The sequence below is a fragment of the Sciurus carolinensis genome, chromosome 12, assembly GCF_902686445.1.
Source record: "Sciurus carolinensis chromosome 12, mSciCar1.2, whole genome shotgun sequence".
Classification (NCBI taxonomy): domain Eukaryota; kingdom Metazoa; phylum Chordata; class Mammalia; order Rodentia; family Sciuridae; genus Sciurus; species Sciurus carolinensis.
This window is the reverse complement of record NC_062224.1, coordinates 67,495,874-67,517,580: the sequence shown is the minus strand read 5'-3', so window position 1 is coordinate 67,517,580 and position 21,707 is coordinate 67,495,874. Positions and strand designations below refer to the sequence as shown.

At 36.3% G+C, this 21,707-nt stretch overlaps 1 protein-coding gene across 4 annotated transcripts in view; it reads right to left on the bottom strand.

Moving 5' to 3' along the window:
* Positions 1-21,707, bottom strand: part of Nvl (nuclear VCP like) — a 141,283-nt gene that overhangs the window by 89,280 nt on the left and 30,296 nt on the right. For all 4 annotated transcript variants that reach the window (XR_007104441.1, XR_007104440.1, XM_047521430.1 and 1 more), the window contains 6 exons: positions 21,252-21,384; positions 20,882-20,958; positions 20,197-20,331; positions 12,481-12,582; positions 9,156-9,273; positions 7,251-7,395 (listed from right to left, as the gene is read on the bottom strand). Coding sequence is in view for 2 of the 4 variants with exons in the window: in XM_047521430.1 (XP_047377386.1) it covers positions 7,251-7,395; positions 9,156-9,273; positions 12,481-12,582; positions 20,197-20,331; positions 20,882-20,958; positions 21,252-21,384 (710 nt within the window). In the remaining 2 variants the exon portion in view is untranslated. The remainder of the gene's footprint in view (positions 1-7,250; positions 7,396-9,155; positions 9,274-12,480; positions 12,583-20,196; positions 20,332-20,881; positions 20,959-21,251; positions 21,385-21,707) is intronic.

Sequence of the window (21,707 nt, the reverse complement as noted above, 5' to 3'; positions counted from 1 at the left end):
TCTAAAATAGACCATATATTATGCCACAAAGCTAATGTCAGCAAATACAAGAAGATAGAGACACTACCTTGTATTCTATCAGATCATAATGGATTGAAGTTACAAATTAATGAAAGAGTAAAAAACAGAAACTACTCCAACACCTGGAGATTAAACAATATGCTACTATATGATGAATGGATAACAGAAGATATTAGGAAGGAAATTAAAAAATTCTTAGAGGTAAACGAGAACAAAGAAACAACATATCAAAATCTCTGGGACACTATGAAAGCGGTACTTAGAGGAAGATTTATTTCATGGAGCGCATTTAATAAAAGAAGTAAAACTCAAAAATAAATGACCTAACACTACAGCTCAAAGCCCTAGAAAAAGAAGAACAGACCAACACCAAAAGTAGTAGAAGACAGGAAATAGTTAAACTGAGAGCTGAAATCAACGAAATTGAAACGAAAGAAACAATACAAAAAATTGACAAAATAAATAGTTGGTTCTTTGAAAAAATAAACAAAATTGATAAACCTTTAGCCACACTAACAAAGAGAAGACGAGAGAAAACCCAAATCACTAAAATTCGGAATGAACAAGGAAATATCACAACAGACACGACCGAAATACAAAACATAATTAGAAGCTATTTTGAAAATCTATACTCCAACAAAATAGAAAATTTCGAAGACATCAACAGGTTTCTAGAGACATATGAATTGCCTAAACTGAACGAGGAGGACATACACAATTTAAATAGACCAATTTCAAGTAATGAAATAGAAGAAGTCATCAAAAGCCTTCCAACAAAGAAAAGTCCAGGACCAGATGGGTTCTCAGCCGAGTTCTACAAAACCTTTAAAGAAGAACTCATTCCAATACTTCTCAAAGTATTCCAGAAAATAGAAGAGGAGGGAACTCTCCCAAACTCATTCTATGAAGCCAATATTACCCTGATTCCTAAACCAGACAGAGACACATCGAGGAAAGAAAATTTCAGACCAATATCCTTAATGAACATCGACGCAAAAATTCTCAACAAAATTTTAGCAAATCGCATACAAAAACATATTAAAAAGATAGTGCACCATGATCAAGTGGGTTTCATCCCAGGGATGCAAGGTTGGTTCAACATCAGGAAATCAATAAATGTCATTCACCATATCAATAGACTTAAAGTCAAGAATCACATGATTATTTCGATAGATGCAGAAAAAGCATTTGATAAAATACAGCACCCCTTCATGCTCAAAACACTAGAAAAAATAGGGATAGTGGGAACATTCCTTAACATTGTAAAGGCCATCTATGCTAAACCCATGGCTAATATCATTCTTAATGGTGAAAAACTGAAAGCATTCCCTCTAAAAACTGGAACAAGGCAGGGATGCCCTCTTTCACCACTTCTATTCAATATCGTCCTTGAAACTCTAGCCAGAGCAATTAGACAGACCAAAGAAATTAAAGGGATACGAGTAGGAAAAGAAGAACTCAAACTATCCCTATTTGCTGATGATATGATTGTATACTTAGAGGAACCAGGAAATTCCACCAGAAAACTTTTAGATCTCATAAGTGAATTCAGTAAAGTAGCGGGATATAAGATCAATGCACATAAATCGAAGGCATTTTTATATATAAGCGATGAATCTTCAGAAAGAGAAATTAGGAAAACTACCCCATTCACAATAGCTTCGAAAAAAATAAAGTATTTGGGAATCAATCTCACAAAAGAGGTGAAAGACCTCTACAATGAGAACTACAGAACACTAAAGAAAGAAATTCAAGAAAACCTTAGAAGATGGAAAGATCTCCCATGTTCTTGGATAGGAAGAATTAATATTATCAAAATGGCCATACTACCAAAAGTGCTATACAGATTCAATGCAATTCCAATTAAAATCCCAATGATGTACCTTACAGAAATAGAGCAAGCAATTATGAAATTCATCTGGAAGAATAAAAAACCCAGAATAGCTAAAACAATCCTTGGCAGAAAGAGTGAAGCAGGGGGTATTGCAATACCAGATCTTCAACTCTACTACAAAGCAATAGTAACAAAAACGGCATGGTATTGGTACCAAAATAGAAAGGTGGATCAATGGTACAGAATAGAGGACACAGACACAAACCCAAATAAATACAATTTTCTCATACTAGACAAAGGGGCCAAAAATATGCAATGGAGAAAAGATAGCCTCTTCAACAAATGGTGCTGGGAGAATTGGAAATCCATATGCAACAGAATGAAACTAAACCCATATCTCTCACCATGCACAAAACTAAACTCAAAATGGATTAAGGATCTCGGAATCAGACCAGAGACCTTGCATCTTATAGAAGAAAAAGTAGGTCCAGAGCTTCAACATGTCGGCTTAGGACCAGACTTCCTCAACAGGACTCCCATAGCACAAGAAATAAAAGCAAGAATTAATAACTGGGATAGATTCAAACTAAAAAGCTTTCTCTCAGCAAAGGAAACTATCAGCAATGCAAAGAAAGAGCCTACAGAGTGGGAGAAAATCTTTGCCAATCATACTTCAGATAGAGCGCTAATCTCCAGAATCTATAAAGAACTCAAAAAACTCTACACCAAGAATGTAAATAATCCAATTGACAAATGGGCTAAGGAAATGAATAGACACTTCACAGAAGAAGATGTACAAGCAATCAACAAACATATGGAAAAATGTTCAACATCTCTAGTAATAAGAGAAATGCAAATCAAAACCACCCTAAGATTCCATCTCACCCCAATTAGAATGGCAATTATCAAGAATACAACCAACAACAGGTGTTGGCGAGGATGTGGGGAGAAAGGTACACTCTTACATTGCTGGTGGGGCTGCAAATTAGTGCAGCCACTCTGGAAAGCAGTGTGGAGATTCCTTAGAAAACTTGGAATGGAAACACCATTTGACCCAGCTATCCCACTCCTTGGCCTATACCCAAAGGACTTAAAATCAGCATATTACAGAGATACAGCCACATCAATGTTCATAGCTGCTCAGTTCACAATAGCCAGATTGTGGAACCAACCTAGATGTCCTTCAATTGATGAATGGATAAAGAAAATGTGGTATATATATACAATGGAATATTACTCAGCCATAAAGAATGATAAAATTATGGCATTTGCAGGCAAATGGATGAAACTGGAGAATATCATGCTAAGTGAGATAAGCCAATCTCAAAAAACCAAGGAAGAATAATATCGCTAATAAGTGGATGATGACACATAATGGGGGTGGGAAGGGTTAGTGTTGGGGTTGGAGTTGGGTTTAGGGAGGGGGGCAGGAATGGAGGAAGGAAGGACTGTATAGATGGAGGGGAAGGGTGGGAGGGGAGGGGGGGAAGGGAAAAAATGGCAGAATGAATCAAACAACATTACCCTATGTAAATTTATGATTACACAAATGGTATGCCTTTACGCCATGTACAGACAGAGAAACAACATGTATCCCATTTGTTTACAATAAAAAGAAAAAAAAAATCAAAAAAAAAAAAAAAAAAAAAAAAAAAAAATAAAGGTATCTCTCCATCTACAATGAAAAATCTTAAGAAGGAGGGAGAAGGGAGAAGGGAGAAGGAGAAGAAGAAGAAGAAGAAGAAGAAGAAGAAGAAGAAGAGAAGGTACTAATTCTATAATAGAAACTCAGAGACATACAGCAGCAGCTCCAAAGGATGAGATAAGAGGATTTATGTTCAAGGCCAGATTCAGAAATTTGTCCTAGGCAACTAAATGGGACCCTTTCTCAAAATGTTTAAAAAATGGCTGGGGATGCAACTCAGTGATAAACTGTCCTGGGTTAAATCAAAGAAGGAAGGAAAGGAAAAGGAAAAGAAACAAGTAAAGATCAGACAACATACAGTTGGTTAGATTGAGGAAAAACAGACAAAACTGTCCAATGATAGTGGAAATGCAGAAATGGCCAGGTATGGTAGTGCACACATACAATTCCAACAATATGGGAGGCTCAAACTAGAGGTTGACAAGTCCAAGGTCAACCTCAGCAACTTGATGAGACTGTCCCAAAATAAAAATTAAAAAGGGTTGGAGATGTTGCTCTGTAGTAAAGCAACCCTGGGTTCAATCCCCAGTACCACTTTAAAAAAAAAAAAAAAAATGGTACAAACCTATTGGGGAAATAGGTGATATGGACCAAAACTACACATACATTCGTCTTTGATCCAATAATTCTGTTTTAAGAATCTATTCCAAAAATACATTCACAAAACTATAAGATGGATCAAAAGACCAATGAAATCACGTAAAAATCAGGAAGTCCTGAACAAGAATGGGAAGAATCAGTATAGACTCCTCATGTATTTTATTAAATACACAAATAATTCACACATATGTAGTATTTCTATGAGTGTGCATGTGTTTGCTACCTCATTCACTGAAATGGCCTAGAAAAAAATGACTAAGTTCAAAGTAACAAACATCCCTCGTGCCCAGATTATGATTACAAAATGCCACTTCAAACACACATACACACACACACACACAAGTGCAAGTACCACTTTCTATTAAAAGGAACCAATACTCCTAAGAACAATGTCTGATTCCAGGTCTGGCACAAGACATAGTTAAGATAAACCTAGATATTCTTGTTCATTTTGATTCTTTTTACAGTCCACAAAGACTAAAAATGTTAATTGTTGAAACTGGATAGTAAGTACATCGGGGTTCATTACTATAAGGGTTTTAAAGCATGTTCACTAATTGCTGATCCACATTATATTATGACAGAGGGTCGAAGTATCTTCCTGTTGAATTTGGGTTGACCTTAGTGACTGATCAACCATCTAGTATGATGGAAGTGATGGTATATGATTTCTAAGCTTAGGTCAGTAACAGCAATGCCACTTTGGCCTGGTCAACAAAAACCTCATGCTGCAGCCCCCAAGCTGTTATGTAATCATTTTATCACAATGAGAATACCTGGCTGTTAGGAAGCCCAAATTAGCTACAAGAAGTTCTAAATTGACAAGAAAAAGGAGAGAATCACAGCCTCTGGGACAGGAGTCCCCTGTGTTTCTTCTTTGCTAGCAAAACAATAAACCTTTTTCCTTTTTCTCGGGACGTGGGCGGAAGTAGAAGAAAGAGGAGGAGAGTAATTAGGTAGGTACACAGATAAAATGGGTCAAATAAATAGGTACATAGATTGATGAATATAAACCTGTGGTTCTGACACCCCTCAATATTCTATCTCTAGTTACTAGAACCATATGGTACCAAGAGATAGAAAAGGCCTCTGGCTAAGGCTTTTAAAAATTCTTGACATATAGAAATTATGAAATACAATGAAATGACTATTATTTTAAGCCACAAAGTTTTGGGATAGTTTATTTTGGAGCAATAAGAACTAGGCTGGGCACATGGTGCACACCTGTAATCCCAGAAGTTCAGGAAACTGAGGCAGGAGGATCATAAGTTCAAAGCCATTCTCAGCAACTTAGCAAGCAACTCATGTTTCTAAGTAAAATACAAAAAAGGGCTGGGGATATGGCTCAGTGGTTAAGCACTCCTGGGTTCACTCCTGGGTACCAAAAGGAAAAAAAAAGGAATTAGAACAATTACCTGAGTCTCCTTTTATGTGCACTGAATATTGTCTGCAATAAAATGCTTTTAAAGTTCAGAAAAATAAGCCAGGCTTGGTGGCACATGCCTATAATCCCAGCAGTTCTGGAGGCGGAGGCAGGAGGTTCACAAGTTTGAGGACAGCCTCAGCAACTCAGCAAAATCCTAAGCAACATAGTGAGAACCTGTCTTAAAATTAAGGGGGATGAAATTGTAGTTCAGTGGTAGAGCACTTGCCTAGCACATGTGCAGCCCTGGGTTCAATCCTCAGCACCACATAAAGATAAATTAATAAAATAAAGGTATTGTGTCCATCTACAACTAAAAAATATATTTTAAAAAAATTTAAAAATTAAGGGAAAAAAAGGGAGGGTTGGGGATATATCTCAGTGGTAAAGCGCTTCTGGGTCCAATGTCTACTACCCACTCCCCCACCCTCCAGAAAAAGTTCAGAAAATATTTTTTCTAATGGATCTTTATTTTATATATTTATTTATATGTGGTGCTGAGACTCGAACCCAGTGCCTCACACATGCTAGGCAAGCACTCCACCACTGAGCCATAATCCCAGTCCATCAGAAAAATATTAACAGCTACCTTAAACATTTTTTCTAGAGCTAGGGGTGAAGTTCAGTGGTAAAACACTTGCTTAGTAAGTGTGAGGACCTGGGTTCAATCCCCAGGACCTGCCAAAAAAAATATGTGCTAGGTTACATTAATCCAGTACTCACAAGAAACCTTTAAGCTAAGTTATTATTACTATCTTACAGATAAATTATTATTACTGTAATTCAAATAAATAAACTAAAGTTTAGAAATGTTTAATAGCTAGAACACAGATACCATGAGGCAGAGCTGGGATAACTTTCTGCACATATACCAATTTTAATGTCATTAACTTAAGGCAAAAGTCATTATAAACGTGATATTTCAGAACATTTCTTCACTAGATTTCTACTCTATTTAACTAACAGTACTTCTTGAGATATTTTTAGTTATTGATGGACATCTATATGCTCTATGGACATTTCACCCCAATTACTAGGAAAGGCTGATCCTGCAGCAAAAATAGACAACATTCAACACTCTGATTGCCATTTCATTTTTTGTCATGGGATCATGGTCTAAGTCAGGCTACTATTACAGATTAAATACTATGACAGATTAAAGTACTGTACTCAGATTAAACCTAAATGTGGACCAGATGGCAATGCTCTATTCCATAGCTCAAGACACTGACCCTAAACTGGTCAGCAAAAGACACAAGCCATTGTAAACAAGATCAGACAAATAAGTATGAATACGTAAGTTTATTATCATTACTAAAAAAAACCTGAAACAATATTCTACTGATCAGCAAGTTGTATTATTTTTTTTTAGATTGTTTTTTCATTTGTGGAAGGACATTAATTCCTTTATTTATTTATTTTTTTAATGTGGTGCTGAAGATGGAACCCAGTGCCTCACATGTGTTAGGCTAGTGCTCTACCACTGAGCCACAACCCCAGACCCAGTAAGTTGTATTCTTAAGCATTAATTTGATGTGGGATTTTTTTCTTAACAAATCAATTTCACTGAGAAAGAAGGCTACATAGTATTTCTTATCCCTTACTTTCAAAAAATTTAATATTTAGATGATATAGTAGCATACAAACATCATTCTCTTACAACATACCTTTCCCTGGATACTTCATCGGGGATACCTAGGCATATTTCTCGGTCAAATCTTCCTGCACGTCTCAAAGCAGGATCTAATGCGTCTGGTCGATTAGTAGCTCCAATGACCAGGACCTGAGCTGTAGCAGCCATGTTATTCAAATCTAGTAAGAACCAGACACAGAAAAGAGGTGAATAAGACACCTAAACACTGAAGACAATAATGCTTACACAAATCATTTAATGGGTAGACACAAAGTATTACCACTTTGAGTAAAACAAACATTAAATGTCTGATATATAAAAAGTATAAAGAAGATAAATAAAATACAAACTTTGTTCTCAGCAATTCACAATGTATTCAGAAATATTAAGTGTATAATTAGGAACATAGGTTGTAAGTCAAGTTTTATGAAATATAAATACTGGTAATGAAAATGAAATGCCACAGTAAAACAGAAGATATTGTGAATTCCAACTGAGGAATAAGGGAGGGTTTATGGAAGAGGTAAATACTGAAGGTGAATATGATGTTAAAAAGCAGAGAGAGATGCTAATTAAATTCTACATAGAAGAAAAAGCATGAGTGAAAGCATAGAGTTGGAAATTGCATGGGATGTTTAGGCAGGGTCATCAATCCAACCACAAGGAGTCTAGGGAAGACAGTTACATGTCTTGGAATAATGATAACAATAATGGGGGACTAATTTAAGCTGCTCTGGCTTAATCTAGAAATGGATTTTCAAGGATGGACAGAATGTAGGGCTTAAAACTTATCTTTCCTAAGTTTATTTCTCTCAACTGAACTAGGATTAAATAGTAAGGAGTCAGGTTATATTCCCTCACAAGAAGTACGAAGATAGTAATATACTAACTAAATTGTGCGTTTATGCAGTATATTCTCTATTTTTTTTTTGGTACCAGGGATTGAACCCAGGGGCACTTAACCACTGAGCCATAACCCCAATCCTTTTTTGTATTTTATTTAGAGACAAGGTCTCACTGAGTTGCTCAGGACCTTAATAAGTTGCTGAGACTGGCTTTCAACTCATGATCATCCTGTCTCAGCCTCCCAAGCCGCTGGGATTATAGGTGGGCACCACTGCTCCCAGCTATGCAGTTTATTCTTTAGCTAAGAGAAAGACATGAGGGCTTTTCTCAGAACACGGGCCTCAAAAACACAGCAGAAAAAATTTAGATATATATAAAATAGAAGAATAAGCAACTTGCAACCCGGCATGGCAAGGAACACAAAACATGTACTACTTCAAATTTTCTTGTGTACACAAAATGTGCTACTTCAAAGTAGGCAGACTCTAATTCCAAAAGTTCTGATTTTTATATAATGCTAGTGGAAATATAAACTGCAAAGTCTTATGGAATACAATGTGCCATTTCCCATGAAAATTGAAAATGTATAATTTTCAACTATCAATTCTATTTCTAATATTTATCACACAGAAATAAACATGTGCACCAAAAATACTCTTTTAAGGATATTTTCCCTAACCTACTGCAAAACAAAAAATTGAAAACAAATATCCATCAATGTGGGAATGTTTAAGTACAACATGGTAGATCTATCCTAAAGAATATCATGGCATCAGTTAAAAAGAGATTAAAATGGTTCCCACTGCAATGTTCCATTTACAAGATATATTGTTAAGGAACAAATAGTAAATTGAAGAATGTCTATAATGCAATCTCAGAATTATAAAAAGCAAAATATGTTAGCATATTCTTATAGAAACACATTAAGAATAACTACAGTATACACTTTAAATTAATGGCATAATTTTTTGTGAAAAAAAATTTCTTTATTTACACTATGAGATTTATGGTTTGAATATTTTATCTTTGTGTATAACCTACACTATTTTAAGAAATTTATTATCTTAAAATGAATTCATTGTTTCAAACCAACCATCCATGCAGGTTAGGAGCTGGGCTACAATTCTTCGTTCCATATCTTTTGAAGCAACTTCTCTTTTAGGGGTAATAGCATCAATTTCATCGATGAAAACAATACAGGGTGCATTTGACTAGAAATAAAAATGTCAAAAAAGATGGCTGTGAATGCATTCCCTATGCTGATGCATAGTTAAGTACATACATCTTTTTTCTTTCTTTTTCTTTCTTTCCCTCCTTTTCTGCCTTCCCTTCTTCCCTTCCTCCCTTCCTTTCTTTCTGTACTTGGGATTGAACTCAGAGGCATTCTACCACTGAGCTACACCCCCAAGGCTTATTTATTTATTTATTTTGCAGTACTAGGGATTAAACCCAGGTTTGCTCTACCACTAAGTTACATTCCAGTACTTTTCGTGTTTTTCTTAAATTTGAGACAGGGTTTGACTAGACCAAACTAGCCCAGACCTTGCAATCCTCCCACCTCAGCCCCCAAGTTGCCAGAATTACAGACATGCATCTATACACAATTTTTTAAATCTTAAAGGTTCAAGGACTATTCACCACATGAATAACTCCTAAGGAAGGCAGTTCATGGTGTGTTACTTCTGATTTTTATCTATCTGAAGAGAACCAAGATGTTTAAAAGAGGACAGTAAATGACTACAGATCTGGTAACACATTTATAGTCTTCGTCAATCCATGTTTTCTGCCAAGTCTATTGAAATTTTTTATAAATCAGACATATGTGCTATGCTATGAAACATAAACAGTAAGTGTAAAAGCTTTAAGTCAGAAAACTCAATTTTTTAGAAGTGTTATATGTTTCTATCAAAATAAAAATGTCCAAGCTTTTGTTTCGAATTGGCTATATAGGAATTTGAGATGCACTAGAACCAAGTGGCACATATCTGTAATCCTAGCTATTTGGGAGGCTGAGGTAGGAGAATCACAAGTTCAAGGCCAGTTTAGGGAATTTAGCAAGACTCTGTCTCAAAATTAAGGAGGAAAAAAAAAAGGTTGGGGATGCAGCTCAGGGATAATGTGCCCCCAGGTTTAATCCCTAGTACCACCAAAAACCAAAACCAAACAAACAAAAAAAACCTGGGCAGGGTTCAGAATGTTCATGAATGTACTTCATGCCACTGAACTGTACATTTAAAAATGGCTAAAATGGGGCTGGAGATATAGCTCAGTTGGTAGAGTACTTGCCTCACATGCACAAGGCCCTGGGTGCAATACCCAGCACTACAAAAAAAAAAAAAAAGGGTAAAATGATAAATTTTGTAATATATACCGTAAAAAAGGGAGACTTAAGCATTAAATGAAAAATATAAAGGAAAATATCTAGATGGTCAATCTAAATCATTCTCGATTATTCAATCGTTAGGAGTAACACTGACTATGCTGAATCAGACTGTCAATCTAGCTAAAATTTCTTAAAAACCACATGCTAGAATCATTCCTAACTGGCTCTCTTCCCCAGTACTCCTCATGATAATGTTTGCAAAACAGCACCCAAGACAACTGGATACATTACTCAGTTACAAAAGAGTAAAGTTACAGAGAACTAACTTCTCAGAAAATAAACACATAAGAATTTGCCAGGGCTGGGGAGATAGCTCAGTCTGTAGAGTGCTTGCCTTGCAAGCACAGGGCGCTGGGTTCAATCCCCAGCACCACGGAAAAAAATAAATAAAATTTTAAAATAAAAATAAATTTAGCCTTTAAAGGTGGCATAACATTTTCTGCAAAGAACTACCTGATGTAATTTGAATCTGTTCTCGAAACCACATACTTTGTTGTACTCCCTTTCACTAGGGAAGAGGGAACCAGTGAAAGGTGGTATGTATGGTGTTACACCATACAGTCACTGAATACCTCCTGTCAGATATCGTACTGGTTCAGTACTGGTTTACAAAGAAACTTTAATACAACCACCCACACATGAAATTTACTACTTGTTCTCTGGCTGTATGTGCCAAATCAAAAACTAAATCAGGCAGGTTTTGGAAAGTAGGTGACACCTGAAAGAATTAGCTGTGCAAACTGCCTTTCCCACCCTTTCTCTGCTCCTTCCTTGTGCTGTCCACATCTTTATCACTGCCAGTTTACACAACAAATCAAGCGAATGTCTCCATTCTTGCTATTTTAAAATATTTTTCTCAATTATTATTGAAAGAATTTCTCTTCTAATTTCATATCAGCATCTAGCAGTTGTATTGGCCAGGTTCATCAGCTACTATATACTTTGAATATAAGTAAGGACATAAAATTAAACCTGTCATTCATTATTTTTAGTTTTAGCTACAGTGCCTTGTGTTTGCTCAAGCATACATAATAGCATGTCTAATATTTACAGGGCTCCATGTGCACAAGGTATTACATTAAAGGTTTTGTAAGAACTCTCAAGCTGAGAGTAGTGACTTATGCCTGTAATCCCTGTGATTCAGGAGACTGGGCCATGAGGATCACAAGGTCAAAGTCAGCCTCAGCAACTTAGCCAAGTCCTAAGCAACTTAGGGAGACCCTGTCTCAAAATAAAAAGGGCTGGGATGTGGCTCAGTGGTAAAGCATTCCTGGGGTCAATCTCTAGTATCAAAAAAAAAAAAAAGAATTCTCTCATTTAATACTCTCAACAACTCCATGAAATCAAGGTATTATTAATACCCTGTTTTACTAGTAAGGAAATTGTGGGTATGGTGGTTAAATCTCTAGTTCACCATCACACACAATGGCACAGGATTTGAAGTCATCTTTCTTACTGAAAGTACAGACATGTAGCCACTATCCTGTACTGAAAATAAAGCTTTAATAGGATGTAAATATCATCATCCAAATTTTAATAACAGAAATTACACTTAGGATAAAGTCCAATCTGAAATTTCTCTCTGGTAAAAGAATTTTTCTTTTCACAGCTTTCATATTACAAATAGGGAAGAGTTTATCCTGCCATGTTTATGGTTACTTTTATAATATGATAATCCTACATATAACAATTTTCATATTGCTTAGTAGTTCTTTGGTGTAACCAAAGTTGGGGAAAGTAAGTGAATGAAAATATCATAAGAATGATATATTTTCAATATATGACTGCTGGGTATGAAAGTCCAACATTTCCTATCAACTATCTTTATTTCATTTCAGATGAAATAGATTTTTTATCCAATAATCTGTATCATTAAATCCATTTAAAATATTTAGCCAACATGCAAAACAAATTACCATGCTTACGAAATAACAGCCAGTGAATGGGATAACAAGTACCAGCATCAGCAACAGGCAGGATCTTTAAATACAAGTTTATAAGATCTGACAATGATGTAAGCAATTAACTGACTCACCACAGCTTGTTCAAATAAATCTCTGAGTTTCTGCTCGGACTCCCCAGAAACTCCTGACACAATCTCTGGAGCAGCTACTTTCAAAATTGGCAGGTCAAGTTCCTGTGCACAAACACATAACAGAATAACCAAATATTCAAATATTAACCTCCTGACTTTTCCCTCATCCTCTCTACTCCATCAAAATGACTATTTTCCTGAAGAATTTCAACTTTGTGTGTGGGCCCTATAAAAAACACTCTTGAAAAATCTACGGATTTATGTAAGCACATTAAACAGATACTTTCTACTTCTTTTTACTTTATAGATGACACTTCAAAATTCTTTTCTCTCTGAAATTTCAAGAGATGGTTCCTCTGACTTAGGGTTGAACCAAAACAACTGTATTTGTCATTTATCTACTGGAAGGAAATAGCAAGAGTTGTAACACAGTTGTTTTCCATACACTCAGTTAGCATTCCTCTCCTTGCTAACCCAGAGTCATTTACTGCCTCAGAAGAGGCAGACTTTTTAAGAAAAGGAAGAGAAACTATTTTTGTTCCATCAATAAGATTGGCAACAAGTCTGGCTAACTCCTACTCATTCTTCAGTCTATGAAAATTTCACTTCCTCAACAATACATTCTTTGACCCCAACTATAATGTGGGTATTCCAAGAGTCTACACTATATTCTGCACTTCTGTCTTCCACATTTTCTAACTGTTACTGTGTACATCATTTATTCATCTGAATGACTTTAATATCTCTCTCACATTAAAACTAGATTTGTGGTACTTACTACTACATACCAAAGTCTGCAGTGCAAGAGTTACACAAAAGAATTATTCAACAAAAATGAGACAATCAAGTTCCCCTTTAAAAACAATTTGTTTGACAAAGCATAAATTTGTTAATGGTTACTATGCTAATCCACTAATTGAAGTTACTTGGATATTTTACATTTTACTAAACAATATAGTTTCTGAAAAACCTGATAGGGCTAAAATAAGAATGCTAACTTTATCTGGCAAAGCAGGTGTTTTTCATTACCATTTAGAAAGAATATTTCAACATTATAAATCATATAAGAACATGACTCAAAAGAAATGGTTAATAAATTTAGCTCTATAAAAATCAGTATGGGGAGCTAGTGATAGCTCAGTTGGCAGAGTGCTTGCTTAGCATGCACAAGGCCCTGGGTTCAAACCCTAGCACCACCACCAAAAAAAGTATTATCCTTAGTTTTCATGTTGCTGTTCTTAATAATTATCAGCTTAAAGTGAAAGAAATAACTAAAACCTAAACTGTATGATTTAAAAAAGGTTCATTATAGCTATACTGTTTTGCTTCCCACCTAACCTTTATCGTACATACAATAATTGTATTCAATTTTCGTAAGATTTTAAAAATTCACTGATAAGACTCATGTACCACATTTTCTTTATTCAGTCAGCTGCTGACAGGCATTTAGGTTGGTTCCATAGTTTGGCTGTTGTGAAGTGAGCTGCTATAAACATTGATGTGGCTGCATTACTGTAGTACACTGATTTTAAGTCCTCAGGGTATAAATCAAGGAGTGGGATAGCTGGGTCAAATAGTGGGGGTCCATTCCAAGTTTTCTGAGCAATCTCCATACTGCTTTCCAGAGTGGCGGCACCAATCTGCAATCCCACCAGCAATGTATGAGTGTACCTTTTTCCCCCCACATTCTCACAAGCATTTATTTTTGCTTGATTTCTTGGTAATTCCCATTCTGATTGGAGATGAAATCTTAGCATACATTTGATTTGTACTTCTCTAATTGCTAGAGATGCTGAATATTTTTTCATATATTTGATAATTGACTGTATTTCTTCTCTAAACTGTCTTTTCAGTTCCTTAGCCCATTTATTGATTGGTCATTTGTTTTTTGGTGTTCTGAGTTTTAAAAAATTTTTTTAGATGTTGACAGACCTTTATTTTATTCATTTATTTATATGTGGTGCTAAGAATCAAACCCAGTGCCTCACACACTAGGCATGTTCTACCACTGAGCCACAACCCCAGTCCCCTTGAGTTCTTTATATATCCTGAGACAAGTGTATGGTAAAGATTTTCTCCCAATCTCTCTCTCCACGTTACTGTTTCCTTTGCTGAGAAGCTTTTTAGTTTGAATCCACTCCATTTGTTAATTCTTAATTTTACTTCTTACGCTCTAGAAGTCTTGTCAAGGAAGTCAGGTCCTAAGTCAACATAACAAAGATTAGGTCTACTTTTCCTTTTATTAGGCACAGGGTCTCTGTTCTAGTGCCTAAATCTTTGATTTACTTTGATTTTTGTGCACAGTGAGAGATAGAGGTTTAATTTCATTGTGTTACATATGGATTTCCAGTTTTCCCAGCACCATTTGTTGAATAGGCTATCTTTTCTCCAATGTATGTTTTTAGCACCTTTGTCTAGTATGAGATAACCATATTTATGTGAGTTTGTCTCTGCATCTTCAATTTTGTACCATTGGTCTCCATGTCTATTATGGTGCCAATACAATGCCATTTTTGTTACTATTGTTCTGTAGTAGTATTGTGATGTCTCCTGTTTCACTCTTCTTGCTAAGGACTGCCTTGGCTATTCTGGGTCTCTTATTTTGCCAAGTGAATTTCATGACTGTTTGATCATTGGGATTTTAATAGGAGTTAGATTGAAACTGTAGAACACTTTTCGTAGTATGGACATTTTGACAATATTAACTCTGCCTATTCAAGAACAAGGGAGATCTTTCCATCTTCTAAGGTCTTCTTTAATTTCTAGAATCAAGTCATCAGCAAATAGTGATAGTTTTAGTTCTTCCTTTCCTATTCATATTCCTTTAATTTCTTTTGTCTTTCTGATTGCTCTGGCTAGAGTTTCAAGGACAATGTTGAACAGAAGTGGTGAGAGAGGGCATCCCTGCCTTATTTCAGTTTTTAGAGGGAATGCTTTCAATTTTTCTCCACTAGAATGATTTTGGCCTTCAGCTTAGCATAGATAGCTTTTACAATGTTGAGGTATGTTTCTAGTATCCCTAGTTTTTCTAGTGTTTTGAACAGGAAGAGGTGCTATATTTTGTCAAATGCTTTTTCTGCATCTATTCAAATAATCATGATTCTTGTTTTTAAGTCTATTGATGTGTGATGCATTACATTTATTGATCTCCTTGCATCCCAAGGATGAACCCCCTTGATCATGGTGCCCTATCTTTTTAATATGTTTTTGTATGTGACTTGCCAGAATTTATTGAGAATTTTTACATCTATGTTCATCAGGTCTGAAGTTTTCTTTCCTTGATGTCTTTGTCTGGTTTTGGTATCAGAGTGATATTAGCCTCACAGAATGAGTTTGGAAGGGTTCCCTCCTTTTCTATCTCATGGAATACTTTGAAGAGTACTGGTACTAATCCTTCTTTGAAGGTCTCGTAGAATTTGGCTGAGAATCCATCTGGTCCAGGGCTTTACTTGGTTGGTAAGTTTTTGACGGCATCTTCTATTTCAAATTTGAAATTGATCTGTTTAAATTGTGTATGTCCTTCTGATTCAGTTTGGGTAGTTCATATTTCTCTAGAAATTTGTCAATGTCTTTGACACTTTCTATTTGAGTATAAATTTTCACCAAAACAGTTTCTAATTATCTTCTGTATATCAGTAGTGTTTGTTGTGATATTTGCTTTCATCACACATTTTAGTAATTTGAATTTTCTGTTAGTGTGGCTAAGGGTTTATCAATTTTATTTTTTCAAAGAACTAACGTTTTGTTTTGTCAATTGTTTGTTATTTCAATTTCACTAATTTCAGCTGATTTTAATTATTATTTTGTCTTCTGCTGCTTTTGGTGCTGATTTGTTCTTTTCCTGTGGCTTTGAGATATAATGTTAGATCATTTATTGTTGACTTTTTATTCTTTTAATGTATGAGTTCAATGCAATTAACTTTCCTCTTGGCACTGCCTTCACAGGTCCCAGAGATTTTGATATACTGCATCAGTGTTCTCATTTACCTCTAAGTATTGTTTTATTTCCTCCCTAATTTCTTCTTTTATCCATTCATCACTCAATAGTTGCTATCTAGTCTCCAGTTGTTGTAGTAGCTTCTGTTTTTTATTTTATTGTTGATTTCTAGTTTCATTCTGCTATGATTTGATAGAATGCAGGGTAGTATTTCTATGTTTTTTGCATTTGCTAAGAGCTGCTTTATGGCATAACATGGGATGTATTTTAAAGAAGGATCCATGTGCTGCTGAGAAGAATATATTCGCTCAATGATGAATGAAATTCTATATATGCCCATTAAGTCTAAATCACAGATTATATTATCTAATTCTAGGGTTTTTTTTGTTGTTGTTGTTTGTTTGTTTACTTTTTGATGGACATTTATTTTTACTTCTTTATATGCAGTGCTGAGACTCAAACCCAATACCTCACACATGCTAGGCAAGTGCTCCAACACTGATGTACAACCCCGGCCCTCACTGTTTAGTTTTTGTTTGAAAGATCTATGCAGTGGTGAGAGAGGTAGGTGCATTAAAGTCACCCAGTATTATTGTATTGTGCTCTATCTGATTCTTGAAATTGAGAAGAGTTTATTTGATGTACACAGACGTTCTGTTGTTTGGGGCACAAATATTTACAATTGTTATGTCTTGTTGGTGTATAATTCCCTTAAGCAATATGAAATGTTGCTTCAGCCTGTGGATGTCTTTTCCAGGAGGTAAGTCTCTTGAAGACAGCATATTGTTGGGTCTTTATTTAAAATCCAATCTGCCAGTCTATGTCTTTTGATTGATGAGTTTAAGCCGTTAACATTCAGGGCTATTATACAGATATGATTTGTATTCTCAGTCATTTTGGTTTATTTTTGGTTTCTAACTTGACTTAGTTTCTCCTTTGATGGACCTTGCCTTTAGTGTAGTTCCTCCCTTTGCCTATTTTCATTTTTTTCCCCCCATTTCCTCCTCATGGAATATTTTGCTGAGAATGTTATGTAGTACAGGCTTTCTAATTATGAATTTTTTTTAACTTTTATCATGGAAGGTTTTTACTTCATCTTCAAATCTGAAGCCTAATTTTGCTGGATATAAATTCTCAGTTGGCATCCATTTTCTTTCAGGGCTTGATATATGTTATTCCAGGACCTCCTGGCAGTTTGAGGGTCTGGGTTGAGAAATCAGCTGAAATCCAAATTGGTTTCCTCCTATATGCAATTTGATTTTTTTCTCTCTCTCAGCCTTTAAAATTCTATCCTTATTCTGTATATCAGTCATTCTCATTATAATGTGCCTTGGTGTGGGTCTGCTGTAATTTTGTACATTTTGGGTCCTGTAAGCCTCTTCCAGTTCATTTTCCATTTCATTCTTTAGATTTGGGACATTTTCTGATATTATGTCATTGAAAAGATCGTGCATTCCTTTGTTCTGTATCTCCGTGCCTTCATCTATTCCAATAAATCCCATTTTTTCTTGTAAGTTCTGTTCATGGTTTGTCATCATTATCTCTGTGAGGCTGACTTTATTTTCAAGAGTATATATTTTGTCTTCATTGTCTGAGGTTCTTCTGTCTTCCAAGTGGTCTAATCTGTTGGTGATACTTTCCATTGCATTTTTAATTTGGTTTATTGTTTCCTTCATTTTGAAGATCTCTGCTTGATTCCTTTTTATAAAATCTGTCTCTTGATTGATCTTCCACTTCCTATATTTTCTCTCTGATACCATACTTTATTTCAAAGATCAATCTAACTATTTTCTAAACTCCTCTGACGTTTCTCCTACTGTGTTATCTATGGATTCTATTGTTGGAACATTTTGGTTTGTTTGAGGTACTTTGGTTCCTTGTTTTTTCATGTTGTTTGTGTGTCTTCTCATCTAGTGGTATGGATCTGAGACAATGTAGATTCTACCCTGTAGCTTACAGTGTCCCTGAAGGCTTCTAGTACCTTACATTTAAGGGAGAGATCAATATTAACAGCACCCAATGCAAACACACCACCTTAAACCAAATGGCTCCTATTAAGGTATTTACAGGTTTGTTGCAATTATAACAAATGAAGTGATCACCAATTGTCTACAGTATGAACAGTAAGTTTGCTAAAAGGATTTACCATTTCAAATGATGGACAATGAGGGAACAGAAGTAGTGTAAGATATGATGTTTATGAAGGAGAAGGGGAGAAGATAGAGGTAAAAATTTATAGAAAGAAGAAGGGAGGAATTAATAGAGGTTGGCTGTTATTAAGAGAGATTATTGAGAAAGAGAATCCAGGGAGACAGCTGAGCAAAAAAATACATACAGATTTTAAAAAAGTAAAAATATAAGAATACACAACAAAAGTATAATATACTATTCAGAGATTTCACTCCCACAGTAAATTGATGTATGAAAAATATTTGGATTCAAAGATGGAAGAGGTATGAGACAAAGGGTGAAAAAAAAAATTGAATGATTGATTCCATTGGCTTTCAAAAATTTTCTGGGTTTCCCTTCTTCACCTATGATGGGGTTATCTGAAGTCTGATGTAAGTTCCAGTCCAGTGAGCGCAAGACCAGTTGGGTGGGTGAGCCAATAGCAAGATGCCCTCACACCCTCTTCCATTCTTCCCACGGGTTGTAGCTGGCCCCTTCCAGCCCTGCATACTTCAGGAGTCACTGAGCTGGAGAAGAGTCTGGTTTTCTCCAGTATCTTCAACCTCTGCTCCCCCCAGGGAAATGACCCTGGTCTCCAGCTTTCCACAAGCTTGCCAGACTCAGACTTGTCCATGCGAATCCAGTTGCAATCTGACCTGGGCTTCAGCTTCCCCAAGCCCCATCTTGCTGCAGTCCCAAGATCTCAATGTCCTTTCAATTGCAGAGAGACCACCAAGGATGCACTCACACAAAAGAGTGACCCTGCAAAGAGGCAGTCAGATGGCAGCCACTACCACACCGAGCAGAAAGACCTCAGGTGCAACCAGACCTGTAGGTACCCAAATATATCTCCAGGCCCTGGCCTGTGTCCCCAGACAGAGGTGGCCACGCCCTGAGATGGTGACTGTGGTGACAACAAACCTGCAGGCCCTGGCTGGTGTCCCAGGATGGCAGTGGCCACGTGTATCCAAACCTGTGGGTACTGTGACAATGGACTTCCAGGCAACAGTAGACAGCAGGCAATTGCTGGCAGTCTGCCAATGGCAGGTGACCAGGAGTTGGACGTCAGGCGGTGGGTGATAGGTAGATCTATTCACTTTGTATTTTATTTTTTTTAGTTGTAGATGAACACAAAACCTTTATTTATTTATTTTTATGTGGTGCTGAGGATCAAACCCAGTGGCTCACATGTGCTTATACAAATATTTTACCACTTAGCTACAACCCCAGCACTAATTGTATTCACTTTTCAAAAACTCTCACAAATAGCAGAATGAAAGAGATAAATAAAAAAGGGATAAGTCAGTAATCCCAGCAATGGAGGCTGAGGCAGGAGGAACTCAAATATGAGGGCAGCCTGGATAAATTCTTGAGGCCCTGTCTCAAAAAAATAACAAGGGCTGGGATATATCTCAGTGGCAGAGTGCCCCTGGGTTTGATACTCAGTACCACCAAAAGAGAAATTAAAAACTGGGGGAGATCATTTTTCACTGATCATATTTTCTTTCAAAGAGATACCAGGTCTGGTTGAAGTTGACCAAAGAAGAAAAAACAAAAACAAAATAATAACAATAAAAACAGCAAAAGCAAACAAGTGTCAGAAACCTCACCCCAGCAATTGCATGTGCAAGCAATGTCTTCCCACAGCCTGGTGGTCCATGAAGAAGAACTCCACGTGGGGGCACAACGCCCAGGTGGTGGTACACTTCTGGGTGGCGCATGTGAATAAGCATCTTGCAGACCTCCTATCAGGGAAAAAGCACAAAAGATGTCTTCCTCTGCCCAAGACAGAAAAAAATCAAAGTGGAATGAAATGTCATAGTCTTCAGACCAACAAAATTGAGTAGATAAGAGTACAGGCTTTGGGTTTAGTCTTTTGAGTTTGAATCCTGGCTCTGATACCTACTGGATGACTTCAGCAATAGCCTCTTAGGCCACTATTTCCTAAGCTATAAAAATACCTACCTTTAAGGTATAACAAAAAGAAATTAGCATAGTAACTAGAAAAGAGAAGACAGTAAAACAGTGAACCTAATTACTACTACTGTTAAAGAATATTACTTAGAAAGCACATATCTTACATACTATCTAATTTTAAAAGGTGAAAAGATAAAGGATGATTTACTTCTTTTCTCTCTCAATATCCTAAGGGGTATTAAATTAGGTCTGCCCTTCTCACCTTCCCAATCTCCATTTCTATTCCCAGTTCATGTTTATAAACAAAGAGACAAACTTTGTTCGTATAAGTGATCAGCAATATACCCACTTGAGGTAAAATTCTGAATTTGACCTAACTTTTAATGTAGTATCATTGCCTCCAACATCTTCAAACTTCACACTGGATACCTGCAAGTCTAGTCCCCTGGCTTTGGCTGGTAAACAAAAAGAGAGGAGGTAAAAGATTAATGATTCAATATGAACTCATAATTAAGGTCAATTAGACAGAAATATTTTCCAAGAAATGTTTCTATACACAAAAAGTCCCCCACGCAAAACAGCTTGGCATCAGGACAGTGATAACTCTCTCAAAGCAAACACACCCAGGCTGGGCATAGCTCCGTTGGTAGAGTGCTTGGTTCCCATGCACAAGGCCCTGGGTTCAATCCCCAACACCACAAAAAAAAGGCAAACACAACCACTCCTACCCACAAGACTTGTACTTCACCTTTCTTTTGCAGGACAGCTTCTATTTCTCCATCTACTTCCTGAAGATCTTCCTTCTTTCTTTTGTTTCCTTTGCCTTTTAGCTTGCCCTTCCCTTTATTATCACGCTCCAGAAAAGAAAAATCTTTTGAATCCTGGAAAGAAAATAAATTTAAATATGCCATATTTTAAATTACAATGCCAATTTACACACACACACACACACACACACACACACACATACATATATACTGCTTTTTGTAAGATGAGATTTAGGGCTAGGGTGTAGTTTAGTGGTAGAGCACTTACTTGCCTAGCATGAGCAGGGCTCTGTGTTTGACTCCCAGCACCACAAAAAAGTCCATTCCTGCCTTCATGCTGTAGCACTTCTCTGTTAATGATTTTCAATCTCTCTGTTTAAAGATGCTGCCTGCTAGTGATGGCCTCCTATCCCATAACCTTAAAGATAGGTTTAAAT